The following is a 25,000-nucleotide window of genomic DNA, read 5'->3' on the forward strand; positions in this document are numbered from 1 at the left end:
CCGGCCATATTACCTTCCAAGAGAATTCTAGTTAGTTATCGTCACAGCTGTGTACATTCCCCCTCAAGCAGACACCAAGATGGCACTAAAGGGACTTCACAGGACTTTATGTAAACTGGAAACCATATATCCTGAGGCTGCATTTATTTTAGCTGATTTGAGAAGGTTACCAAAATTCTATCGGCATATTGATTGCACTACGTGTAGGGGTAATAGTCTCGACCACTGCTACTCTAACTCCCTTCGGCAAATCCGACCACGACGCCATCTTGCTCCTACCGTCTTATAGGTAGAAACTGAAATAGGATGTACCAGTGACTAGAACCATTCAATACTGGTCTGACCAATCGGAATCCACGCATCAAGATTGTTTAGATCACGTGGACTGGAACATGTCGACCTATACGCTGACTGAGTGAATTTATAAGGAAGTGCATTGGAGATGTTGTACCCACTGTGACTATTAAAACCTACCCTAACCAGAAACCGTGGAATCACAGGTACAAAGTGGAATCGCAATTCAACGACTCAGACACGAGGCGTATGTGGCAGGGTCTAAAGGAAATTATGGACTACAAAAAGAAAACCAGCCATGTCACGGACACCGACATCACACTTCCAGACAAACTAAACACCTTCTTTTCCCGCTTTTAAGATAATAGAGTGCCACCGTCGCAGCCCGCTAACAAGAACTGCGCCCCCCCTCTCCTTCTCCGTGGCCGACGTGAGTAAATCATTGTTAAAACGTGTTAACCCTCGCAAGGCTGCTGGCCAAGACGGCATCCCTAGCCGCGTCCTCAGATCAAGCGCAGACAAGCTGGCTGGTGTGTTTACTGAGATATTCAATCTCTCCCTATCCCAGTTGAATGTCCCCATATGCTCCAAGATGGCCACTATTGTTCCTGTACCCAAGAAGGCAAAGATAACTGAACTAAATGACTACCACCCCGTAATACTCTCTTCTGTCATCATGAAGTGCTTTGAGAGACTAGTCAAGGATCATATCACCTCCACCTTACAGGCCACCCTAAACCCACTTCAGTTTGCATAACGCAGGTCCACAGACGATGCAATCACCATCACACTGCACACTGCCCTATCCCATCTGGACTAGAGGAATAGCTATGTACAGTGGTTCCTCCTTTAAAATTTGCATCATACTGTGGCACACCTTGCATGCTGCCGCAGCTTTCTGTGGCACATCAGCCACTTTTTCTGTTACTGCAAGTTATTGCTAGTTTGACCACCCTAGGGCATCTCCGAGAAGATAATAGAGTGCCACCGTCACGGCCCGGTTACAAGACATTACAAGACACAAGACTAAGACATTTAATCCTAGTAAAAATTCCCTGTCTTAAGCCAGTTAGGATCACCACTTTATTTTAAGAATGTGAAATGTCAGAATAATAGTAGAGAGAATTATTTATTTCAGCTTTTATTTCTTTCATCACATTGCCAGTGGGTCAGAAATGTACATTCACTCAATTAGTATTTGCAAGCATTGTCTTTAAATTATTTACATTGGGTCAAACATTTCAGGTAGCCTTCCACAAGCTTCCCACAATAAGTTGGGTGAAATTTGGCACATTCTGACAGAGCTCTTTCTGACAGAGCACATTCTGACAGAGCTCCTGACAGAGCTGGTGTAACTGAGTCAGGTTTGAAGGCCTCCTTGCTCGCACACACATTTTTAATTCGGTCCACACATTTTCTATAGGATTGAGGTCAGGGCTTTGTGATGGCCACTCCAACACCTTGTTGTCCGTAAGCCATTTTGCCACAACTTTGGAAGTATGCTTGGGGTCATTGTCCATTTGGAAGACCCATTTGCGACCAAGCTTTAACTTCCTGACTGATGTCTTGAGATGTTGCTTCAATATATCCATGTCATTTTCTTACCTCATCAATCCATCTATTTTGTGAAGTGTACCATTCCCTCCTACCGCAAAGCACCCCCACAACATGGTGCTACCACCCCCGTGCTTCACGGTTGGGATGGTATTCTACGGCTTGCAAGCCTCCCCCTTTTTCCTCCAAACGTAACGATGGTCATTATGACAAAACAGTTCTATTTTTGTTTCATCAGACAAGAGGACATTTCTCCAAAAAGTATGATCTTTGTTCCCATGTGCAGTTGCAAACCGTAGTCTGACTAGGGTTGCCTAGAGGTTAGAGCGTTGGACTAGCAACCGAAAGGTTGCAAGTTCAAATCCCCGAGCTGACAAGATACAAATCTGTCGTTCTGCCCCTGAACAGGCAGTTAACCCACTGTTCCTAGGCCGTCATTGAAAATAAGAATTTGTTCTTAACTGACTTGCCTAGTAAAAAAATGGTGGTTTTGGAGCAGTGGCTTCTACCTTGCCGAGTGTTCTGCTATTTCAGGTTTTCAGGTTGCATTTTCAGTGGTCTTTCAGGTTTCACTGGGCGTAATTTCAGGTTATTTCGATATAGGACTCGTTTTACTGTGGATATAGACACTTTTGTACCTGTTTCCTCCAGCATCTTCACAAGGTCATTTGCTGTTGTTCTGGGATTGATTTACACCTTTCACACCAAAGTACGTTCATCTCTAGGAGACAGAACGCATCTCCTTCCTGAGCGGTATGATGGCTGCGTGGTCCCATGGTGTTTATACTTGAGTAGTATTGTTTGTACAGATGAATGTGGTACTTCAGGCATTTGGAAATTGCTCCCAAGGATGAACCAGACTTGTGGAGGTTTCTAGTTTTGGCTGATTTCTTTTGATTTTTCCATGATGTCAAGCAAGGAGGCACTGAGTTTGAAGGTAGGCCTTGAAATACATCCACAGGTACACCTCCAATTGACTCAAATGATGTAAATTCGCCTATCAGAAGCTTCTAAAGCCATGACATAATTTTCTGGAATTTTCCAAGCTGTTTAAAGGCACAGTCAACTTAGTGTATGTAAACTTCTGACCCACTGGAATTGTGATACAGTGAAGTAATCTGTCTGTAAACAATTGTTGAAAAAATGACTTGTGCCTTGTACAAAGTAGATGTCCTAACTGACTTGCCAAAACTGTAGTTTGTTAACAAGAAATTTGTGGAGTGGTTGAAAAATGAGTTTTAATGACTCCAACCTAAGTGTATGTAAACTTCCAACTTCAACTGTAGCTCGGCTATTAGACAATTCTTTAGTAAAGGTTGAATAGTATATCGTTCAGCTAATAGCCTATCCTGCTATGTTTGTGAAAAACTAATAATAATGATTTTTTCCCCTTCCCACGTAAAAAAAAATCCAATTGACAAAGTGTTTTTAGCCACAATCGGCACCAACCCCAATTAATACATTTGGGCACAGTCGTTAGCGTGCTGGACTTTGGGCAAGAATGTTCAGGGTTCGAAACCTGCTCCCTGCTTGCTATAATGCATGAGTTTGATACACCTGGTATTGAATATGGCTGAATTCTTTTTTTGCTGAATAGCGATTTTCGTAAATTAACTTTATGTCCAAAAAATATGCACAATGGTTTGTCTCTACATTAACTGACATATTCCTCGCAATTGTAATTTTTTTGCTTGACTCGTTATGACGTTATAACTACATACATTTGCTTCCCCGTAATGTTTTGTCAGCCAACTTCGCTGAAGTCATCAAACAACCTCTCACTCAACGTCAATAAAACTAAGGAGATGATCAACATCAAAAGGGAGAGCAGTAGAAAAAGTGGAAAGTTTTAAGTTCCTCGGCGTACACATCACCGACAAACTGAAATGTGTGGCACAACAGCACCTCTTCAACCTCAGGAGGCTGAAGAAATTTGGCTTGTCACCCAAAACCTTGACTAACTTTTACAGATCCACAATCGAGAGCATCCTGTCGGGCTGTATCACAACCTGGTATGGCAACTGCACCGCCGTCAACCGCAAGGCCCTCCAAAGGGTGGTGCGGTCTGCACAACACATCACTGGGGGCAAACTACCTGCCCATCATGACATCTATAGCACCAGATGTCACAAAAAGGCCAAAAAGATCATCAAGGACAACAACCACCCGAGCCACTGCCTGTTCACCCCGCTACCATCCAGAAGGCAAGGTCAGTACAGGTGCAACAAAGCAGAGACCGAGAGACTGAAAAACAGCTTCTATCTCAAGGCCATCAGACTGCTAAACAGCCATCACTAACTCAGAGAGGCTGCTGCCTACACAGAGACCCAATCTCTGACTCAGAGAGGCTGCTGCCTACACGGAGACCCAATCACTTACTCAGAGAGGCTGCTGCCTACACGGAGACCCAATCACTAACTCAGAGAGGCTGCTGCCTACACGGAGACCCAATCACTAACTCAGAGAGGCTGCTGCCTACACGGAGACCCAATCACTAACTCAGAGAGGCTGCTGCCTACACGGAGACCCAATCACTAATTCAGAGAGGCTGCTGCCTACACGGAGACCCAATCACTAACTCAGAGAGGCTGCTGCCTACAAGGAGACCCAATCACTTACTCAGAGAGGCTGCTGCCTACACGGAGACCCAATCACTAACTCAGAGAGGCTGCTGCCTACACGGAGACCCAATCACTAACTCAGAGAGGCTGCTGCCTACACGGAGACCCAATCACTAACTCAGAGAGGCTGCTGCCTACACGGAGACCCAATCACTTACTCAGAGAGGCTGCTGCCTACACGGAGACCCAATCACTAACTCAGAGAGGCTGCTGCCTACACGGAGACCCAATCACTAACTCAGAGAGGCTGCTGCCTACACGGAGACCCAATCACTTACTCAGAGAGGCTGCTGCCTACACGGAGACCCAATCACTAACTCAGAGAGGCTGCTGCCTACACGGAGACCCAATCACTTACTCAGAGAGGCTGCTGCCTACACGGAGACCCAATCACTAACTCAGAGAGGCTGCTGCCTACACGGAGATCCAATCACTAACTCAGAGAGGCTGCTGCCTACACGGAGACCCAATCACTAACTCAGAGAGGCTGCTGCCTACACGGAGACCCAATAACTAACTCAGAGAGGCTGCTGCCTACACGGAGACCCAATCACTAACTCAGAGAGGCTGCTGCCTACACGGAGACCCAATCACTTACTCAGAGAGGCTGCTGCCTACACGGAGACCCAATCACTAACTCAGAGAGGCTGCTGCCTACACGGAGATCCAATCACTAACTCAGAGAGGCTGCTGCCTAAAAGGAGACCCAATCACTAACTCAGAGAGGCTGCTGCCTACACGGAGACCCAATCACTAACTCAGAGAGGCTGCTGCCTACACGGAGACCCAATCACTTACTCAGAGAGGCTGCTGCCTACACGGAGACCCAATCACTAACTCAGAGAGGCTGCTGCCTACACGGAGACCCAATCACTAACTCAGAGAGGCTGCTGCCTACACGGAGACCCAATCACTTACTCAGAGAGGCTGCTGCCTACACGGAGACCCAATCACTAACTCAGAGAGGCTGCTGCCTACACGGAGACCCAATCACTTACTCAGAGAGGCTGCTGCCTACACGGAGACCCAATCACTAACTCAGAGAGGCTGCTGCCTACACGGAGATCCAATCACTAACTCAGAGAGGCTGCTGCCTACACGGAGACCCAATCACTAACTCAGAGAGGCTGCTGCCTACACGGAGACCCAATAACTAACTCAGAGAGGCTGCTGCCTACACGGAGACCCAATCACTAACTCAGAGAGGCTGCTGCCTACACGGAGACCCAATCACTAACTCAGAGAGGCTGCTGCCTACACGGAGACCCAATCACTAACTCAGAGAGGCTGCTGCCTACACGGAGACCCAATCACTAACTCAGAGAGGCTGCTGCCTACACGGAGATCCAATCACTAACTCAGAGAGGCTGCTGCCTAAAAGGAGACCCAATCACTAACTCAGAGAGGCTGCTGCCTACACGGAGACCCAATCACTAACTCAGAGAGGCTGCTGCCTACACGGAGACCCAATCACTAACTCAGAGAGGCTGCTGCCTACACGGAGACCCAATCACTAACTCAGAGAGGCTGCTGCCTACACGGAGACCCAATCACTAACTCAGAGAGGCTGCTGCCTACACGGAGACCCAATCACTAACTCAGAGAGGCTGCTGCCTACACGGAGACCCAATCACTAACTCAGAGAGGCTGCTGCCTACACGGAGACCCAATCACTAACTCAGAGAGGCTGCTGCCTACACGGAGACCCAATCACTGGCCACTTTAACAAATGGATCACTAGTCACTTTATACAGTGCCACTTTAAATAATGCCACTTTAATCATGTTTACATATCTAACATTACCATCTACTTTATACCATCTATTGCACCTTGCCTATGCTGCTCGGCCATCACTCATCCATATATTTATACATACATATTCTCATTCACCCCCTTTAGATTAGTGTGTATCAGGTAGTTGTTGGGGAACTGTTTGATCACTTGTTAGATATTGTTGCACTCTCGGAACTAGAAGCGCAAGCATTTCGCTACACTCATATTAACATCTGCTAACCATGTGTATGTGACAAATACAATTTTATTTGGTTTGAAAAGATTGAAAAAAATGGCGAGAGGGAATAAGCAAAGACACTTCCCTTCTTCCCAATATTATTTACAGCACTGTCTACATATTTACATATTTCATTTATCCAACCAATTAGTGAAACCAGATGTTTTTCTGACTTCAGAAACCTTCCCTCTGGAGACATGAAAGAAATGCTTCTATTGTATGTAGTGACCTTAATGACCAGTTGATCATCTCTTTGTTGTCACATACCCAGTTCTCCGTTCTCAATGACCTCGAACGTGGTCCAGAGGTCGACCGGGTTGGTGACCACGTTCCTCGTAACCAGCGTGGACTCTGCCAGCTCGTCTGACCTCATGGTAGGAGACAACTACCACAACACAACCACAAAGATGTTAGAGAGAGAGGAGAGGAAACAGTCCCATCTTAGCAGGACTGGGTTAATTTCCATTGCAGACCAGTTAAATTCAACCCTGGAAGAAACAGGAAGTGAACTGAAATCACAGGACATTCTTAAAATGTCCATTAACTTGCTGAATTTAAATAGAACGACTGCAACCCTGCATGTTCGCTATCGCCATCAGATCATTAGGGAATGGAGGAAAGGTTGGGCATTTGTATCACGGTCAAAGATTTTCCATCACTTGCAATCTGGAAATGGAGAACACAGACGTCTTTGTTCGTGAAATAGACTGCACAGAAACTATTCTGTAATCATAGTGTAGAGGTGAACAGGAAGTAAAGAACAAGCATGACCCCCAAAGAGAAGAAAATAATTGTTAATGTCGCAGTGAGTCGTAAAACAGTCCACTCTAACCCCCCCCCCTCCCCCTTTTCCACCCCACTGCTGTTCCACACCTGCTAAATAAATCCATTACCTGCAGCTTACCACTGCCTCTGATTAAACACAATTACTCACACAATTATATCAGAAGTGTCTTTGATTAGCTAGCTTTTGATTTATTTCGGTGGCAGTAATCCTATCAGGTTTAACCACCAACGTCTTGGCCCTATTCTATCACGCCCTCCACTCCCACTCTCTCTCTCTATTCCCTCCATCCCATCAGCTCTGTACCTCTAACTCCCCCAGCCCCCGTTACACACCCCTCCACCTCCTTTCGTTCAACTCCCTTTATCCCTCGTTCTCTCCATCCAACTTATACACTCCCCCTCTTGCTCACCCTTTACACACACACACACACACACACACACACACACACACACACACCTTCACCTTGATTAAGCAGCAGTCCTCCGGCTCCCTCCTCTCCAGGTACACCTCAAAGATCAAGTCCCCGGCCGGAGAGAACTAAATAGAAGGAGAAAAAGAGGGAGAGAAAGAGAGAGAGAGAAACAGAGGAGAAAGGAAAAAAACACAACATTCGGATTAATTGGCTTTTGTTCTGAATTCCCACCTCGGTGTGGCCTGAGCCTAAACAGAGGGAACCAAGGGAAGCATTAGACGATTTGAGGAGAGTGGTAGAGGTCGTATTCTGAGCTACAGGCAAAACTAAATATAGTGCTTTTAATTGATGCAATGTTTTGGCAAGCCAGAGGAAGTCAAAGAGGTGGAAAGTGGGGGGGGGGGGGGGGGGGTAAGGGCTTCAAATGTAGTCAACATTTCTGCCAAACTTTATACTATCCCAATCAAGTGTTCAGTCTCTTAATCAGGGATGAATACTAACTTGAGCTAACTCTGACCTTTGATCCGTGATTTTGAGTCAATGGAATGTCTGTGTGGAAATCTGAAGCTTGTAGTAGATCAAGTAAATGATACTCCTCTTAGGATTTGGACATCATTTTAGATTTAACACGGGGACAAATGTATTTTTCAATCTATGAGAGTCCAGTCTGTTCGATACCATTGAGGTAACATACTGTATCAGGCCACATACAGAGTGTCTTAAAACACACGCAAGAGGCTTTGGAGAAGTCCTTGGGATCTCTCAATTTCCTCTTCTACCTCCGGCATTGTAAAACAACAGCAGAGAGGCCATTGGACACAAAGTGACATTGCATCAAGAGTCATATGACCTTATGTCTCTGTCCTTGTCCTCTGTTCTCTCTCTTCACAACAACAACAAAAAAATACTTTTTAAGATCGGGTTATCATGAGCAAACCAACTTCTGAGACACAAGTGAAAAGTCTGCCTTCCATGAAACATTTCTTCTCAACTTTGAACTAAACAACCTATGATGTCTTCAACAACAGTACGCCAGAGAGAAAATATTGTAAACAAGCGGAATATGAGAAGTTGTGGCATGAAGGTCATACGGAGAGGTCTTGGGAAAGACAAATGCCATGACAATGGCAGGGCAGCACAGGAAAAATAATAGGTTGGCCTATGACATGTCGTCATTATAACAGGTAGAGTCCTATGTGTGTGTGTGTGTGTGTGCGTGTGTGTTTCTGTGTGCGTGCGTATGAGTGCGTGCACGTGTTCCACACCGGTAGAGATTACAGCCCACAGACAAAAGAGATGTTCCATTAGCAGAACTAAGGAGAGGAAAGAGGAGACAAACACTGAAAAGAAGATGGTGGGAGCTGGTGCAGGGAATGACAAGAAGGATGGAGAGGGGGAGAACAGGAAGTAGAGAAGAATAAGGCCCGAGGGGGTGTGGTATAAGGCCAATACACCATGTCTAAGGGCTGTTCTTATGTGCGACGCAACACGGAGTACCAGGATACGCTCATTAACCGTGGTTATTGGCCATATACCAAAAACCCCCGAGATGCCTTAATGCTATTATAAACTGGTTACGCAACACAGAATGCCTGGATAGAGCCAATCGCCATGGTATATTGGCCATACAGTACACCACAAACCCCTGAGTTGCCTTACATATTATAAACTGGTTAGCAACGTAATTTGAACAGTAAAAATATTTTGTTTTGGTCATACACATGGTATAGGGTCTGATACACCACGGGTGTCAGCCAATCAGCATTCATGGCTAGAACGGACAGTTTATAATTACAATTATGCATGCTGATTGGCTAAAAGCCGTATAATCCGGTCCTTGAGTTCCCCCAACAGCACAGATTTGTGTTGTAGCCACACAATACCCGATTCATTATTTGGGGCCTGATGATTAGTTGACAAGTTGAGTCCAGACAAAAGTGTTTGTCCGGGGTACTTGAGGACCGGAGTTGGGATCCACTGGCCTACAGTATGATGGCATTAGTCTTATGGGCATTTGCAATGCACCCCTTGACAATTTGCATCTGAAGCAGAGACAAGCTTAACTCACACACATTGTTTACATATTGTTCAGCTATATGTTCCCCCCCCCCCCCCCCCCCCCCCTCCCCTCAAAAAAACTGTAGGCCTATGGCAGACTTGGTATTACATGCCATTATCAGCTGCAAAATGGGTTCACATGGCTGATATCCTGACAAAATGGTAATAATCTAATAATACAACACAGAAACACAGACAAATTAGAGACAGATTCCCTTCCTCTCTTTATTGCAGGATCGTGACATGATTAATTAACATCAACACTAGTTCATCCTAAATAATAGTTAAGTTAACAATCAAAACAAGTTTAAACACTTAACTTCAAATAAATATGTAAAGGTTAGACATTTTAGTAACAAATAGGCTGTTATTACTAAAACATTATTTCAGGTATAATAATGTTAACACACATGTTTCCCATGCCAATAAAACCCTTGAATTGAATTGAATTAATAAAATAAGTCTATACTGGTAATGTCCAACATCACTCCACCGATCCCTGATCTACTGAGTGAGAAAACTTCTGTTTCAGCCCAGTAACAGCATAATTAATTATTAACTAATTAGGTTTGATACATTGAATCAGGTGTATTAGTGCTGGGTTGGAACAGAAGCCTGCACTCCAGACAAGGGTTGGTCTGCTCCAGTTGTAATAGGAATATACATCGTGTGTGACTTTTAAACTGTATTTATGTTTATAAAATGTGCTAACATAGCTAGTTATACATAAACCATATGGTATACAAGGATGTACCCTTTTTCTCTTGGGACATTCATTAGGACTTCTTCATCTGAGGACAGGGTTTTACGGCTCTCTGTATCTGAGGACAGGGTTTTACGGCTCTCTGTATCTGAGGACAGGGTTTTACGGCTCTCTGTATCCGCGGACAGGGTTTTACGGCTCTCTGTATCTGCGGACAGGGTTTTACGGCTCTCTGTATCCGCGGACAGGGTTTTACGGCTCTCTGTGTCTGAGGACAGGGTTTTACGGCTCTCTGTATCTGCGGACAGGGTTTTACGGCTCTCTGTATCTGCGGACAGGGTTTTACGGCTCTCTGTATCCGCGGACAGGGTTTTACGGCTCTCTGTATCTGCGGACAGGGTTTTACGGCTCTCTGTATCTGCGGACAGGGTTTTACGGCTCTCTGTATCTGCGGACAGGGTTTTACGGCTCTCTGTATCTGCGGACAGGGTTTTACGGCTCTCTGTATCTGCGGACAGGGTTTTACGGCTCTCTGTATCCGCGGACAGGGTTTTACGGCTCTCTGTATCTGCGGACAGGGTTTTACGGCTCTCTGTGTCTGAGGACAGGGTTTTACGGCTCTCTGTATCTGCGGACAGGGTTTTACGGCTCTCTGTATCTGCGGACAGGGTTTTACGGCTCTCTGTATCTGAGGACAGGGTTTTACGTCTCTCTGTATCTGCGGACAGGGTTTTACGGCTCTCTGTATCTGCGGACAGGGTTTTACAGCTCTCTGTATCTGAGGACAGACAACAGGACAGACATCACAAAAGAAACAGGCCTCGTTATAATCAAGTTAGACAGCCCTGAATATTGTGTTGCTATATCTTTCTGTCCTCAGTTTTTACCTCGCTAGGGACTGGAACTGGAGACAGCTGGAAGTGCTAACGTTAGCTAAACCTTTCACACTCTTCCATTGCTGTTAGCTAGCTACCTAAATACAAATGTATTTGGAGTTACAATGATAAATATAATCAAGATAACTAACTAGCTAATATGAAGTTAGCAAGCTGGTGATATTTTATTTACATTGCTAGCTATACAGTACGTAAAGTTAGCTAGCCAACATTATGAGATCAGCTCTTTGGAGTTAGCCTGCACACTATGTTTCTGTAGAAAGCTAGCTAATAATATATCATTTTTGATCATTATCAAAATATATTTACTTGCTTGAATAGGTTCTTCCACGGCCTCCGTTTTCTGGCTCCCTAGAAAAACTAAATAATGGGCAATTTTCCAGAAGTTTCCGTAAAGTAAACTTGCTAGCTACTTCAGTGGATGTTGATCACATTTCTACCGACAAAATGAACACATATCTAGTGGAAAATGTGTTAAATTATATAGATGATATGAAAGGGATAATCAACTCAGGGCTCCATGTGTTCATTAATAACGAATAGCCCCCTCGTTGATTATCACTTACTTATGCAGCTGGTTGAGACAGTACCACACATTAAACCACTTTCATCAACTGCACTGATAACTAAACAGTCCATGCGTGGCGGACATTTTGAAATGCTGAGTCTTGGCCCCCAGTTAAAGCACACTTCAGTTTGTCTTGACAACAATCACTCTCAGCTGTGGAAACGATTGGGGAAGAGAAAGGTTTAGAGGTGTTTCTATGCATCATGGTACTTATTCCTCCCTCTCCACCGGAAACGAGAAGTTCACAGTAGATTTAAGTAAAGGATAAGTACACAGGTCCCATGTGGCTCAGTTGGTAGAGCATGGCGCGTTCAACACCAGGGATGTGGGTTTGAGTCCCACGGAGGAACATATGTACTCACTTCTGTAAGTCGCTCTGCATAAGAGCATCTGCTAAATGACTAAAATGTACAGTGTATCATAACGAATAGGCAGAGTTTACCCGTAGAAATAAGAATGAATAGAAAGGGTGTTTCATAATGGATGGACTGGCAGCCATTTTGAGTGTACCGATGCCAGGAAGTAAAAGCAGGTGTGCTGTGATTCGTTGAGTCAACAATTTTTATGAGCCACATCAGTTAGAACAATTTGAGTGAACATTCTACATTACCATGGCAATCCAGCCTCAGTTGAATGAACATTCTACATTACCATGGCAATCCAGCCTCAGTTGAATGAGCATTCTACATTATCATGGCAATCCAGCTTCAGTTGAATGAACATTCTACATTACCATGGCAATCCAGCCTCAGCTGAATGAACATTCTACATGATCATGGCAATCCAGCCTCAGTTGAATGAACATTCTACATTATCATGGTAATCCAGCCTCAGTTGGTAGAACATTCTACATTATCTTGGTAATCCAGCCTCCGTTGAATGAATATTCTACATTACCATGGCAATCCAGCCTCAGTTGAATGAACATTCTACATTACCATGGCAATTCAGTCTCAGTTGAATGACACCTCTACATTACCATGGTAATCCAGCCTCATTTGAATGAACATTCTACATTATCATGGCAATCCAGCTTCAGTTGAATGAACATTCTACATTACCATGGCAATCCAGCCTCAGCTGAATGAACATTCTACATGATCATGGCAATCCAGCCTCAGTTGAATGAACATTCTACATTATCATGGTAATCCAGCCTCAGTTGGTAGAACATTCTACATTATCTTGGTAATCCAGCCTCAGTTGAATGAATATTCTACATTACCATGGAAATTCAGTCTCAGTTGAATGAAACCTCTACATTACCATGGTAATCCAGCCTCAGTTGAATGAACATTCCGCATTACCATGGCAATCCAGCCTCAGTTGGTAGAACATTCTACATTACCATGGCAATCCAGCCTCAGTTGAATGAACATTCTACATTATCATCGCAATCGAGCCTCAGTTGATAGAACATTCCAAAATACCTTGGCAATTATTGCGTCACAATACCAGGCAGCCATAGGGAGTGTGGCCAGTTCACCAGTAAAATTGGCAGTAAAAATATGCCTGCCCACCTTGAGTTAACTCAGCCAGAGACGAGAGAACGAGGGAGGAAAGAAAACAAAGAGGGTTGTTTTGCTGGCGCCCTCACTCGAACTTAAAGTGCTTTCTGACGCATGAAGTCGAGGAGAAAATAACGGAAAGAAAAGAGAGGCAGGGGAAAAACAAAGGACAGCGCTCCATCCTAGTGGGTGTGTTTGTGTGTGTACCCTCCACTCTAAGAGCTAACTCAACAGCCTGAGCTAACAGGTGCTAGGCTAGGCACTAGGCTAATCACGCTGCTGCACAGCAAGCCACTAACAATGAACACCACCACATGGTAGAGCTAGCCTTAACTTCCTCGCCCTCCCTGAGAGAACCAGTCTTTCCTAAAAGCTTTAAATTGAATATCTGACACGTCTATTTTCCTCTGGTCTCTCAATCCTGTTACCAGGTTACTAAAAACCTCCACTTTTAGTACGAGACATTTGTCTAGCTCTCGTGTTTTTGGGGGGCAATTTTCCCGAGAATAGCGTTAACCTTTTAGTTCAATTGGCCAGATTCATTCTGACAGCCTCTGGAAACCAACTTAAAGGTGGGGAAGAAAATAAAATAAAAACACTTTCAACTCTTTGTTCAACCACTTTTCAACGTCAGCAGGCAGCATAAGGTTTGAAGATTAATTTGTTTACCAGGCTATCTGAACAAATAGTTTCCTGCAGCACATGCGTCCAGGCATAAAGTAGCCGACAGTTATAATGGTGAACAAGCATACAAACCCTCTCATTGCCCTCTGACTCCGTCCAAACAACACCCTCCCTCCCTCAATCATTGCATAACAGGAAGACAGTTCAAATGCATTTCTGACCTTAGAGCTCAGCTTACACACATGCAAACACAAACACACACACACACACAGCGGTCCAGAGGTCTGATTGTGTTTGTCAGTGGAGCTAAACAGGTTGACTTACTGTGGTGTCTTTCTTGTCGTTCCATCGTGTGATGAAACTGTTCTCACTCTCCATCTGCTTGAGTTGGTCCTCGTTGACCTGGTAACACACACACACACACACACACACACACACACACACACACACACACACACACACACACAGGTAAATACATCAACCCTGTCCACATGAAGAAACACAGATATTCTGTACATAATATCTGTGGTAGCCTAGTGGTTAGAGCGTTGGGCCAGTAACCGAAAGGTTGCTAGATCGATATCCCCGAGCTGACAAGGTAAAAATCTGTCGTTCTGCCTCTGAACAAGGCAGTTAACCCACTGTTCCTAGGCAGTCATTGTAAATAAGAATTTGTTCTTAACTGACTTGCCTAGTTAAATAAAGGTTAAATAAAAAATGTCATAAATAAGAGGACATATATAACATTTTGGGTAAAAATAGAAATTCCCTTTAATTATATAGAACCACACAATGTGGAATTATAGTTGTGTCCAGTAACTTTAATTTAAGTTAAAAGGAAAGACCTATAGCGATGGGAAGTTCAGGAAGTTCAATTGGATTGTTCAGCGGGTGGGTTTATTATCAGCTGAAGAAATGACTCCAGTAGCCCATCGCTATAGTTTGTTCCTTTTAGCTTAAATTAAAGTTACTGGACACAACTGTAATTCCACATTGTGTGGTTTCAAAGCGTCAAAGCGAGGTAGAGAAAATTATACTTTTTACTCTAAACCCCCCCCCCCCCACCCCCCATCACTTTCAGAGAACAATTTGCTTTGTCAGGGCTATGCATTGCAATGAAGACTGGAGAGAGAGAAAAGACATACACACAAATGTGAACACACACACACACAGTGTGTTGGGGTCTGATAAAAAGCCCACATCCACAGCATTCCACCACATAATGGCATTCCTAATTAGCCTGAACATCTCACTCATTTTATGCCACGGTGATGGTGTGTGTATTCACTGAGATTGGGTCCTCATTGGTTCAGCTTAATGGGTATTTGTCATGCGAACAACAGCAGCATTCCAACCTGATTAAGAGGGAATGGAAGGATGAATGAAAGGATGAATGGAGGGATGAATGGAGAGAACAGTCCTCCTCTAGGTGGGAAAAAGAGAGGGAGCCAGGCGTTCCCGGAATAATTAGTGTGACACTAATAACGCTCTGAAACTTAAATCTCACTGTTTTACGTTTCAGACACTCGCTGATTTAAGTTTCAGAAAATCTGTTTTAAGTTTCAGACACTCACTGGTTTAAGTTTCAGACACTCACTGTTTTAAGTTTCAGACACTCACTGTTTTAAGTTTCAGACACTCACTGTTTTAAGTTTCAGAAAATCAGTTTTAAGTTTCAGACACTCACTGGTTTAAGTTTCAGACACTCACTGTTTTAAGTTTCAGACACTCACTGTTTTAAGTTTCAGACACTCACTGTTTTAAGTTTCAGACACTCACTGTTTTAAGTTTCAGACACTCACTGTTTTAAGTTTCAGACACTCACGATTTTAAGTTTCAGAAACTCACTGTTTTAGGTTTTAAGTTTCAGACACTCACTGTTTTAAGTTTCAGACACTCACTGTTTTAAGTTTCAAACACTCACTGTTTTAAGTTTCAGACACTCACTGTTTTAAGTTTCAGAAAATCAGTTTTAAGTTTCAGACACTCACTGGTTTAAGTTTCAGACACTCACTGTTTTAAGTTTCAGACACTCACTGTTTTAAGTTTCAGACACTCACTGTTTTAAGTTTCAGACACTCACTGTTTTAAGTTTCAGACACTCACTGTTTTAAGTTTCAGACACTCACGATTTTAAGTTTCAGAAACTCACTGTTTTAGGTTTTAAGTTTCAGACACTCACTGTTTTAAGTTTCAGACACTCACTGTTTTAAGTTTCAAACACTCACTGTTTTAAGTTTCAGACACTCACTGTTTTAAGTTTCAGAAACTCACTGTTTTAAGTTTCAGACACTCACTGGTTTAAGTTTCAGACACTCACTGTTTTAAGTTTCAGACACTCACTGTTTTAAGTTTCCGACACTCCCAAACCGAGGGACATAGAAGCCAAAATCCCCAATTAAATGCTTCCATTTCAACAATTTTTCTAAGTTACATTTCATATATGGAAATCAGTCAATTGAAATCAATGAATTAGGCCCTAATCTATTGATTTCACATGACTGGGCAGGAGCACTGCCATGGGTGGGCCTGGGAGGGCATAGGTCCACCCACTTGGTAGCAAGGCCCACCCACTGGGGAGCCAGGCCCAGCCAATCAGAATTAGTTTTTCCCCACAAAAGAGCTTTATTACTGACATAAATACCCCTCAGTTTCATCAGCTTTCTTGGTGGCTGGTATCAGACGATCCGTCAGGTGTAGAAGCCGAATGTGGAGGTCCTGGGATGGCGTCGTTACACGTGGTCTCCGGTTATAAGGCTGGTTAGAGGTACTGCCAAATTCTTTAAAAGGTCGTTGGAGGCGGCTTATGGTAGAAAAATTAACAAATTCTCTTGCAACAGCTCTGATGGACATTACTGCAGTCAGCAGGCCAATTACACGCTTGTATAATTGAACTTGAGACATCTGTGGCGTTGTGTTGTGTGACAAAACTGCACCTTTTAGAGTTGCCTTTTATTGTGCCCAGCAGAAGGTGCACCTATGTAATGATCCTGCATTTTAATCAGCTTCTTGATATGCCACAACTGTCAGGTGGATGGATTATCTTGGCAATGTAGAGATGCTCACTAACAGAGATGTAAACACATTTGTGCACAATTTGAGAGATACATAATTATGTTTGTTCATATAGAAAATGTCTGGGATCTTTTATTTCAGCTCATGAAAACATGGGACCAACGCTTTACATGTTGCGTTTATATATTATTTTGGGGTCAGTATATATGACAGGTAGAGAGATAAAACCTTACCCCAAAAAGTTGTACATAGTTGGTGATGAGGTCTTGGACCACGCTGATCTCTGGTGTGGTTTGTCCCTCGGTTTGGAAGAGACAGGAGGAGAACACACAGGCCAAGTCTCTGGCCTGCATCTGGTTGATATGGGAGCACCTCTGGACCCTACACAGTATAGAGATACAGGAGAACACACTGATAAACACACATGGAGGTGACATAGACTCATACACATACTGTAAGTACAGTACATAAACCCACAAATGCTTAAATACACACACAGGAACAGTCACACACACACACACACACACACACACACACCTAAAATTATAGCTACACACAATATCCCCCTCGTACAACAACCAAACTGTGTACACACTCCCTGGTCAACAGCATGAGCATGTGTGCCGGGAACTAGAGGTAAGAACTGGAGGAGATGTTAAACTAGGCCACAGTACAGGTAATAACTGTAGGAGATGTTAAACTAGGCCACAGTCTAGGTAATAACTGTAGGAGATGTTAAACTAGGCCACAGTCCAGGTAATGACTGTAGGACATGTTAAACTAGGCCACAGTCCAGGTAATGACTGTAGGAGATGTTAAACTAGGCCACAGTCTAGATAAGAACTGTAGGAGATGTTAAACTAGGCCACAGTCTAGATAAGAACTGTAGGAGATGATAAACTAGGCCACAGTCCAGGTAATGACTGTAGGAGATGTTAAACTAGGCCACAGTCTAGATAAGAACTGTAGGAGATGTTAAACTAGGCCACAGTCTAGATAAGAACTGTAGGAGATGATAAACTAGGCCACAGTCCAGGTAATAACTATAGGAGATGTTAAACTAGGCCACAGTCCAGGTAATGACTGTAGGAGATGTTAAACTAGGCCACAGTCCAGGTAATGACTGTAGGAGATGTTAAACTAGGCCACAGTCCAGGTAATGACTGTAGGAGATGTTAAACTAGGCCACAGTCCAGGTAATGACTGTAGGAGATGTTAAACTAGGCCACAGTCCAGGTAATAACTATAGGAGATGTTAAACTAGGCCACAGTCCAGGTAATAACTATAGGAGATGTTAAACTAGGCCACAGTCCAGGTAATGACTGTAGGATATGTTGAACTAGGCCACAGTCCAGGTAATAACTGTAGGAGATGTTAAACTAGGCCACTGTCCAGGTAATAACTATAGGAGATGTTAAACTAGGCCACAGTCCAGGTAATAACTATAGGAGATGTTAAACTAGGCCACAGTCCAGGTAATGACTGTAGGATATGTTGAACTAGGCCACAGTCCAGGTAATGACTGTAGGATATGTTGAACTAGGCCACAGTCCAGGTAATGACTGTAGGAGATGTTAAACTAGGCCACAGTCCAGGTAATAACTATATGAGATGTTAAACTAGGCCACAGTCCAGGTAATAACTATAGGAGATGTTAAACTAGGCCACAGTCCAGGTAATAACTATAGGAGATGTTAAACTAGGCCACAGTCCAGGTAATAACTATAGGAGATGTTAAACTAGGCCACATAACTGTAGGAGATGTTAAACTAGGCCACAGTCCAGGTAATGACTGTAGGACATGTTAAACTAGGCCACAGTCCAGGTAATAACTATAGGAGATGTTAAACTAGGCCACAGTCCAGGTAATGACTGTAGGACATATTAAACTAGGCCACAGTCCAGGTAATGACTGTAGGACATATTAAACTAGGCCACAGTCCAGGTAATAACTGTAGGACATGTTAAACTAGGCCACAGTCCAGGTAATAACTGTAGGACATGTTAAACTAGGCCACAGTCCAGGTAATAACTGTAGGACATGTTAAACTAGGCCACAGTCCAGGTAATAACTGTAGGACATGTTAAACTAGGCCACAGTCCAGGTAATAACTGTAGGACATGTTAAACTAGGCCACAGTCCAGGTAATGACTGTAGGAGATGTTAAACTAGGCCACAGTTCAGGTAATGACTGTAGGACATGTTAAACTAGGCCACAGTCCAGGTAATGACTGTAGGACATGTTAAACTAGGCCACAGTCCAGGTAATGACTGTAGGACATGTTAAACTAGGCCACAGTCCAGGTAATAACTGTAGGACATGTTAAACTAGGCCACAGTCCAGGTAATAACTGTAGGACATGTTAAACTAGGCCACAGTCCAGGTAATAACTGTAGGACATGTTAAACTAGGCCACAGTCCAGGTAATAACTGTAGGACATGTTAAACTAGGCCACAGTCCAGGTAATGACTGTAGGAGATGTTAAACTAGGCCACAGTTCAGGTAATGACTGTAGGACATGTTAAACTAGGCCACAGTCCAGGTAATGACTGTAGGACATGTTAAACTAGGCCACAGTCCAGGTAATGACTGTAGGACATGTTAAACTAGGCCACAGTCCAGGTAATAACTGTAGGACATGTTAAACTAGGCCACAGTCCAGGTAATAACTGTAGGACATGTTAAACTAGGCCACAGTCCAGGTAATAACTGTAGGACATGTTAAACTAGGCCACAGTCCAGGTAATAACTGTAGGACATGTTAAACTAGGCCACAGTCCAGGTAATGACTGTAGGAGATGTTAAACTAGGCCACAGTTCAGGTAATGACTGTAGGACATGTTAAACTAGGCCACAGTCCAGGTAATGACTGTAGGACATGTTAAACTAGGCCACAGTCCAGGTAATGACTGTAGGACATGTTAAACTAGGCCACAGTCCAGGTAATAACTGTAGGACATGTTAAACTAGGCCACAGTCCAGGTAATGACTGTAGGACATGTTAAACTAGGCCACAGTCCAGGTAATAACTGTAGGACATGTTAAACTAGGCCACAGTCCAGGTAATAACTGTAGGACATGTTAAACTAGGCCACAGTCCAGGTAATAACTGTAGGACATGTTAAACTAGGCCACAGTCCAGGTAATAACTATAGGAGATGTTAAACTAGGCCACAGTCCAGGTATTGACTGTAGGACATGTTAAACTAGGCCACAGTCCAGGTAATAACTATAGGAGATGTTAAACTAGGCCACAGTTCAAATTCCAGCAAAATCCCCAATTAAGTATTTTTTATTTCATTGCACCTTTATTTTGACAGGGAGACATGCAGAGAACAATGTCTCTTTTAGAAATGATGATGCCTGTACACACCTAAAAACACATCAATATACACTATACACATCAATATACACTATACACATCAATATACACTATACACATCAATATACACTATACACATCAATATACACTATACACATCAATATACACTATACACATCAATATACACATCAATATACACTATACACATCAATATACACTATACACATCAATATACACTATACACATCAATATACACTATACACATCAATATACACAATACACATCAATATACACTATACACTATACACATCAATATACACTATACGCATCAATATACACTATACACATCAATATACACTATACACATCAATATACACTTTACACATCAATACACGGAAATCAAAACACAAGCATGGAAAATAAAGACATTTCTCAGTAAAAAGGTCCTCAATCAGCCTTTTGAATTGGCCCTCGAGGCACCACATTGTAGAGAGCCTCGGAGATTACTCCACAAGTAAGGTGCACAAAACCTAAAAGCAGATTGACCTAACTCAGTGGAGACGGAAGAGATATCCAGAGTTAGCCATCCCTCAGACTGGGTCTGGTATCTCGTACATCTGTAGGTTAACAATGAGAAGGTACGGTGGAAATCTTCTCCAAACTATCTGCCCATTACCATAATAGTCAGATTAATAATCCAATCAATAATCCAATCAATACACTGTGGCTTTGGAGCAGAACAGCAGCGCTGTAAGCGTCAGTGTGCAAGACCTCATCAGGCCAGACAAGTAGTAGAAGTGAATTATAAGTATTTACAGTATCTAACAGGAGCAGAAATATGATGTATCTACTGTATGTCCATATCTACTTTACTAGAAGGGTGGAATTGTGGGAGAATGTGTTCTAGACTAGTTCTCAGGGTTATTTTATTTTGGGATTTAACCCTATCTGGTAAAACATGGGACATGAGTCTGCAAAAAAACAAAAAACATCTACATGAACCATTTTTATTTTTATTTTTTTAACTGTAGTGGGCTATGGGTAAATGAAGTGGCTTCTGCAGAGCAAGGGATTGTGGGTTAGAAGTGTCAATAAGAACAGGTGGCATCGCTATGCCGGTGTGCACAAGTCTGTGTTGTTGTCTCACTTACCACCCACACACAGTTCTCTCTGTGTGTGTGTGTGTCTGTGTGTGTGTGTCTGTGTGTGTGTGTCTGTATGTGTGTGTGTGTGTGTGTGTGTGTGTGTGTGTGTGTGTGTGTGTGTCATGTAACTGTCTTTTATTCCACCACATAATGGCGTATGGAATTCAGACGATTTTTATATTATGATATTCAGACTATATACAGTATATATATATATTACAACATTCAGACAAACATATATAGAGTGCCTTGCGAAAGTATTCGGCCCCCTTGAACTTTGCGACCTTTTGCCACATTTCAGGCTTCAAACATAAAGATATAAAACTGTATTTTTTTGTGAAGAATCAACAACAAGTGGGACACAATCATGAAGTGGAACGACATCTATAGGATATTTCAAACTTTTTTAACAAATCAAAAACTGAAAAATTGGGCATGCAAAATTATTCAGCCCCCTTAAGTTAATACTTTGTAGCGCCACCTTTTGCTGCGATTACAGCTGTAAGTCGCTTGGGGTATGTCTCTATCAGTTTTGCACATCGAGAGACTGAATTTTTTTCCCATTCCTCCTTGCAAAACAGCTCGAGCTCAGTGAGGTTGGATGGAGAGCATTTGTGAACAGCAGTTTTCAGTTCTTTCCACAGATTCTCGATTGGATTCAGGTCTGGACTTTGACTTGGCCATTCTAACACCTGGATATGTTTATTTTTGAACCATTCCATTGTAGATTTTGCTTTATGTTTTGGATTATTGTCTTGTTGGAAGACAAATCTCCGTCCCAGTCTCAGGTCTTTTGCAGACTCCATCAGGTTTTCTTCCAGAATGGTCCTGTATTTGGCTCCATCCATCTTCCCATTAATTTTAACCATCTTCCCTGTCCCTGCTGAAGAAAAGCAGGCCCAAACCATGATGCTGCCACCACCATGTTTGACAGTGGGGATGGAGTGTTCAGCTGTGTTGCTTTTACGCCAAACATAACGTTTTGCATTGTTGCCAAAAAGTTCAATTTTGGTTTCATCTGACCAGAGCACCTTCTTCCACATGTTTGGTGTGTCTCCCAGGTGGCTTGTGGCAAAGTTTAAACAACACTTTTTCTGGATATCTTTAAGAAATGGCTTTCTTCTTGCCACTCTTCCATAAAGTCCAGATTTGTGCAATATACGACTGATTGTTGTCCTATGGACAGAGTCTCCCACCTCAGCTGTAGATCTCTGCAGTTCATCCAGAGTGATCATGGGCCTCTTGGCTGCATCTCTGATCAGTCTTCTCCTTGTATGAGCTGAAAGTTTAGAGGGATGGCCAGGTCTTGGTAGATTTGCAGTGGTCTGATACTCCTTCCATTTCAATATTATCGCTTGCACAGTGCTCCCTGGGATGTTTAAAGCTTGGGAAATATTTTTGTATCCAAATCCGGCTTTAAACTTCTTCACAACAGTATCTCGGACCTGCCTGGTGTGTTCCTTGTTCTTCATGATGCTCTCTGCGCTTTTAACGGACCTCTGAGACTATCACAGTGCAGGTGCATTTATACGGAGACTTGATTACACACAGGTGGATTGTATTTATCATCATTAGTCATTTAGGTCAACATTGGATCATTCAGAGATCCTCACTGAACTTCTGGAGAGAGTTTGCTGCACTGAAAGTAAAGGGGCCGAATAATTTTGCACGCCCAATTTTTCAGTTTTTGATTTGTTAAAAAAGCTTGAAATATCCAATAAATGTCGTTCCACTTCATGATTGTGTCCCACTTGTTGTTGATTCTTCACAAAAAAATACAGTTTTATATCTTTATGTTTGAAGCCTGAAATGTGGCAAAAGGTCGCAAAGTTCAAGGGGGCCGAATACTTTCGCAAGGCACTGTATATATATATATAGATATATATATATATATACAGCTGAAGTTGGAAGTTTACATACACCTTAGCCAAATACATTTAAACTCAGTTTTCACAATTCCTAACATTTAATCCTAGTAAAAATTCCCTGTCTTAGGTCAGTTAGGATCAACACTTTATTTTAAGAATGTGAAATGTCAGAATAATAGTAGAGAGAATGATTTATCTCAGATTTTTATTTCTTTCATCACATTCCCAGTGGGTCAGAAGTTTACAAACACTCAATTAGTATTTGGTAGCATTGCCTTTAAATTGTTTAACTTGGGTCAAACGTTTCAGGTAGCCTTCCACAAGCTTCCCACATTAAGTTGGGTAAATTGTGGCCCATTCCTCCTGACAGAGCTGGTGTAACTGAGTCATGTTTGTAGAACTCCTTGCTCACACACACACTTTTTCAGTTCTGCCCACACATTTTCTATGGGATTGAGGTCAGGACGTTGTGATGACCACTCCAATACCTTGACTTTGTTGTCCTTATGCCATTTTGCCACAACTTTGGAAGTATGCTTGGGGTCATTGTCCATTTGGAAGACCCATTTGCAACCAAGCTTTAACATCCTGACTGATGTCTTGAGATGTTGCTTCAATATAACCACGTAATTTTCTTTCCACATGATGCCATCTATTTTGTGAAGTGCACCAGTCCCTCCTGCAGCAAAGCACCTCCACAACATGATGCTGCCACGGTGGGATGATGTTCTTCAGTTTACAAGCCTCCCCCTTTTTCCTCCAAACATAACAATAGTCATTATGGCCAAACAGTTCTATTTTTATTTCATCAGACCAGAGGACATTTCTACAAAAAGTACGATCTTTGTTCCCATGTGCAGTCGCAAACCGTGGTCTGGATTTTTTAATGGTGGTTTTGGAGCAGTGGCTTCTTCCTTGCTGAGTGGCCTTTCAGGTTATGTCGATATAGGACTCATTTTACGGTGGATATAGATACTTTTGTACCTGTTTCCTCCAGCATCTTCACAAGGTCCTTTGCTGTTGTTCTGGGATTGATTTGCACTTTTCTCACCAAAGTACGTTCATCTCTAGGAGACAGAATGCTTCCTTCCTGAGCGGTATGACGGCTGTGTGGTCCCATGGTGTTTATACTTGAGTACTATTGTTTGTACAGATTAGCGCGGGACCTTCAGGTGTTTGGAAATTACTCCCAAGGATGAACCAGACTTGTGGAGGTCTATAATTATTTTTCTGATGTCTTGGCTGATTTCTTTAGATTTTCCCATGATGTCAAGCAAAGAGGCACTGGGTTTGAAGGTATGCCTTGAAATACATCCACAGGGACACCTCAAATGATGTCAATTAGCCTATCAGAAGCTTCTAAAGCCATGACATCATTTTCTGGAATTTTCCAAGCTGTTTAAAGGCACAGTCAACTTAGTGTATGTAAACTTCTGACCCACTGGAAGTATGATACAATGAATTTTAAGTGAAATAATCTGTCTGTAAACAATTGTTGGAAAAATGACTTGTGTCATGCACAAAGTAGATGTCCTAACCGACTTGGCAAAACTATAGTTTGTTAACAAGAGATTTGTGGAGTGTTTGAAAAATGAGTTTTAATGACTCC

At 42.8% G+C, this 25,000-nt stretch overlaps 1 protein-coding gene across 1 annotated transcript in view; it reads right to left on the reverse strand.

Annotated features, from left to right (window-relative positions):
- zmp:0000000660 (arf-GAP with Rho-GAP domain, ANK repeat and PH domain-containing protein 2-like) overlaps nucleotides 1-25,000 on the reverse strand; it is a 257,277-nt gene that overhangs the window by 17,882 nt on the left and 214,395 nt on the right. The window contains exons 23-26 of the mRNA XM_036958269.1: nucleotides 17,286-17,433; nucleotides 14,362-14,439; nucleotides 7,731-7,805; nucleotides 6,749-6,866 (exon numbers count right to left, since the gene is read on the reverse strand). Of these exons, the coding sequence (XP_036814164.1) occupies nucleotides 6,749-6,866; nucleotides 7,731-7,805; nucleotides 14,362-14,439; nucleotides 17,286-17,433 (419 nt within the window). The remainder of the gene's footprint in view (nucleotides 1-6,748; nucleotides 6,867-7,730; nucleotides 7,806-14,361; nucleotides 14,440-17,285; nucleotides 17,434-25,000) is intronic.

This window comes from Oncorhynchus mykiss, chromosome 21 (assembly GCF_013265735.2).
Source record: "Oncorhynchus mykiss isolate Arlee chromosome 21, USDA_OmykA_1.1, whole genome shotgun sequence".
Taxonomy (NCBI): Eukaryota; Metazoa; Chordata; class Actinopteri; order Salmoniformes; family Salmonidae; genus Oncorhynchus; species Oncorhynchus mykiss.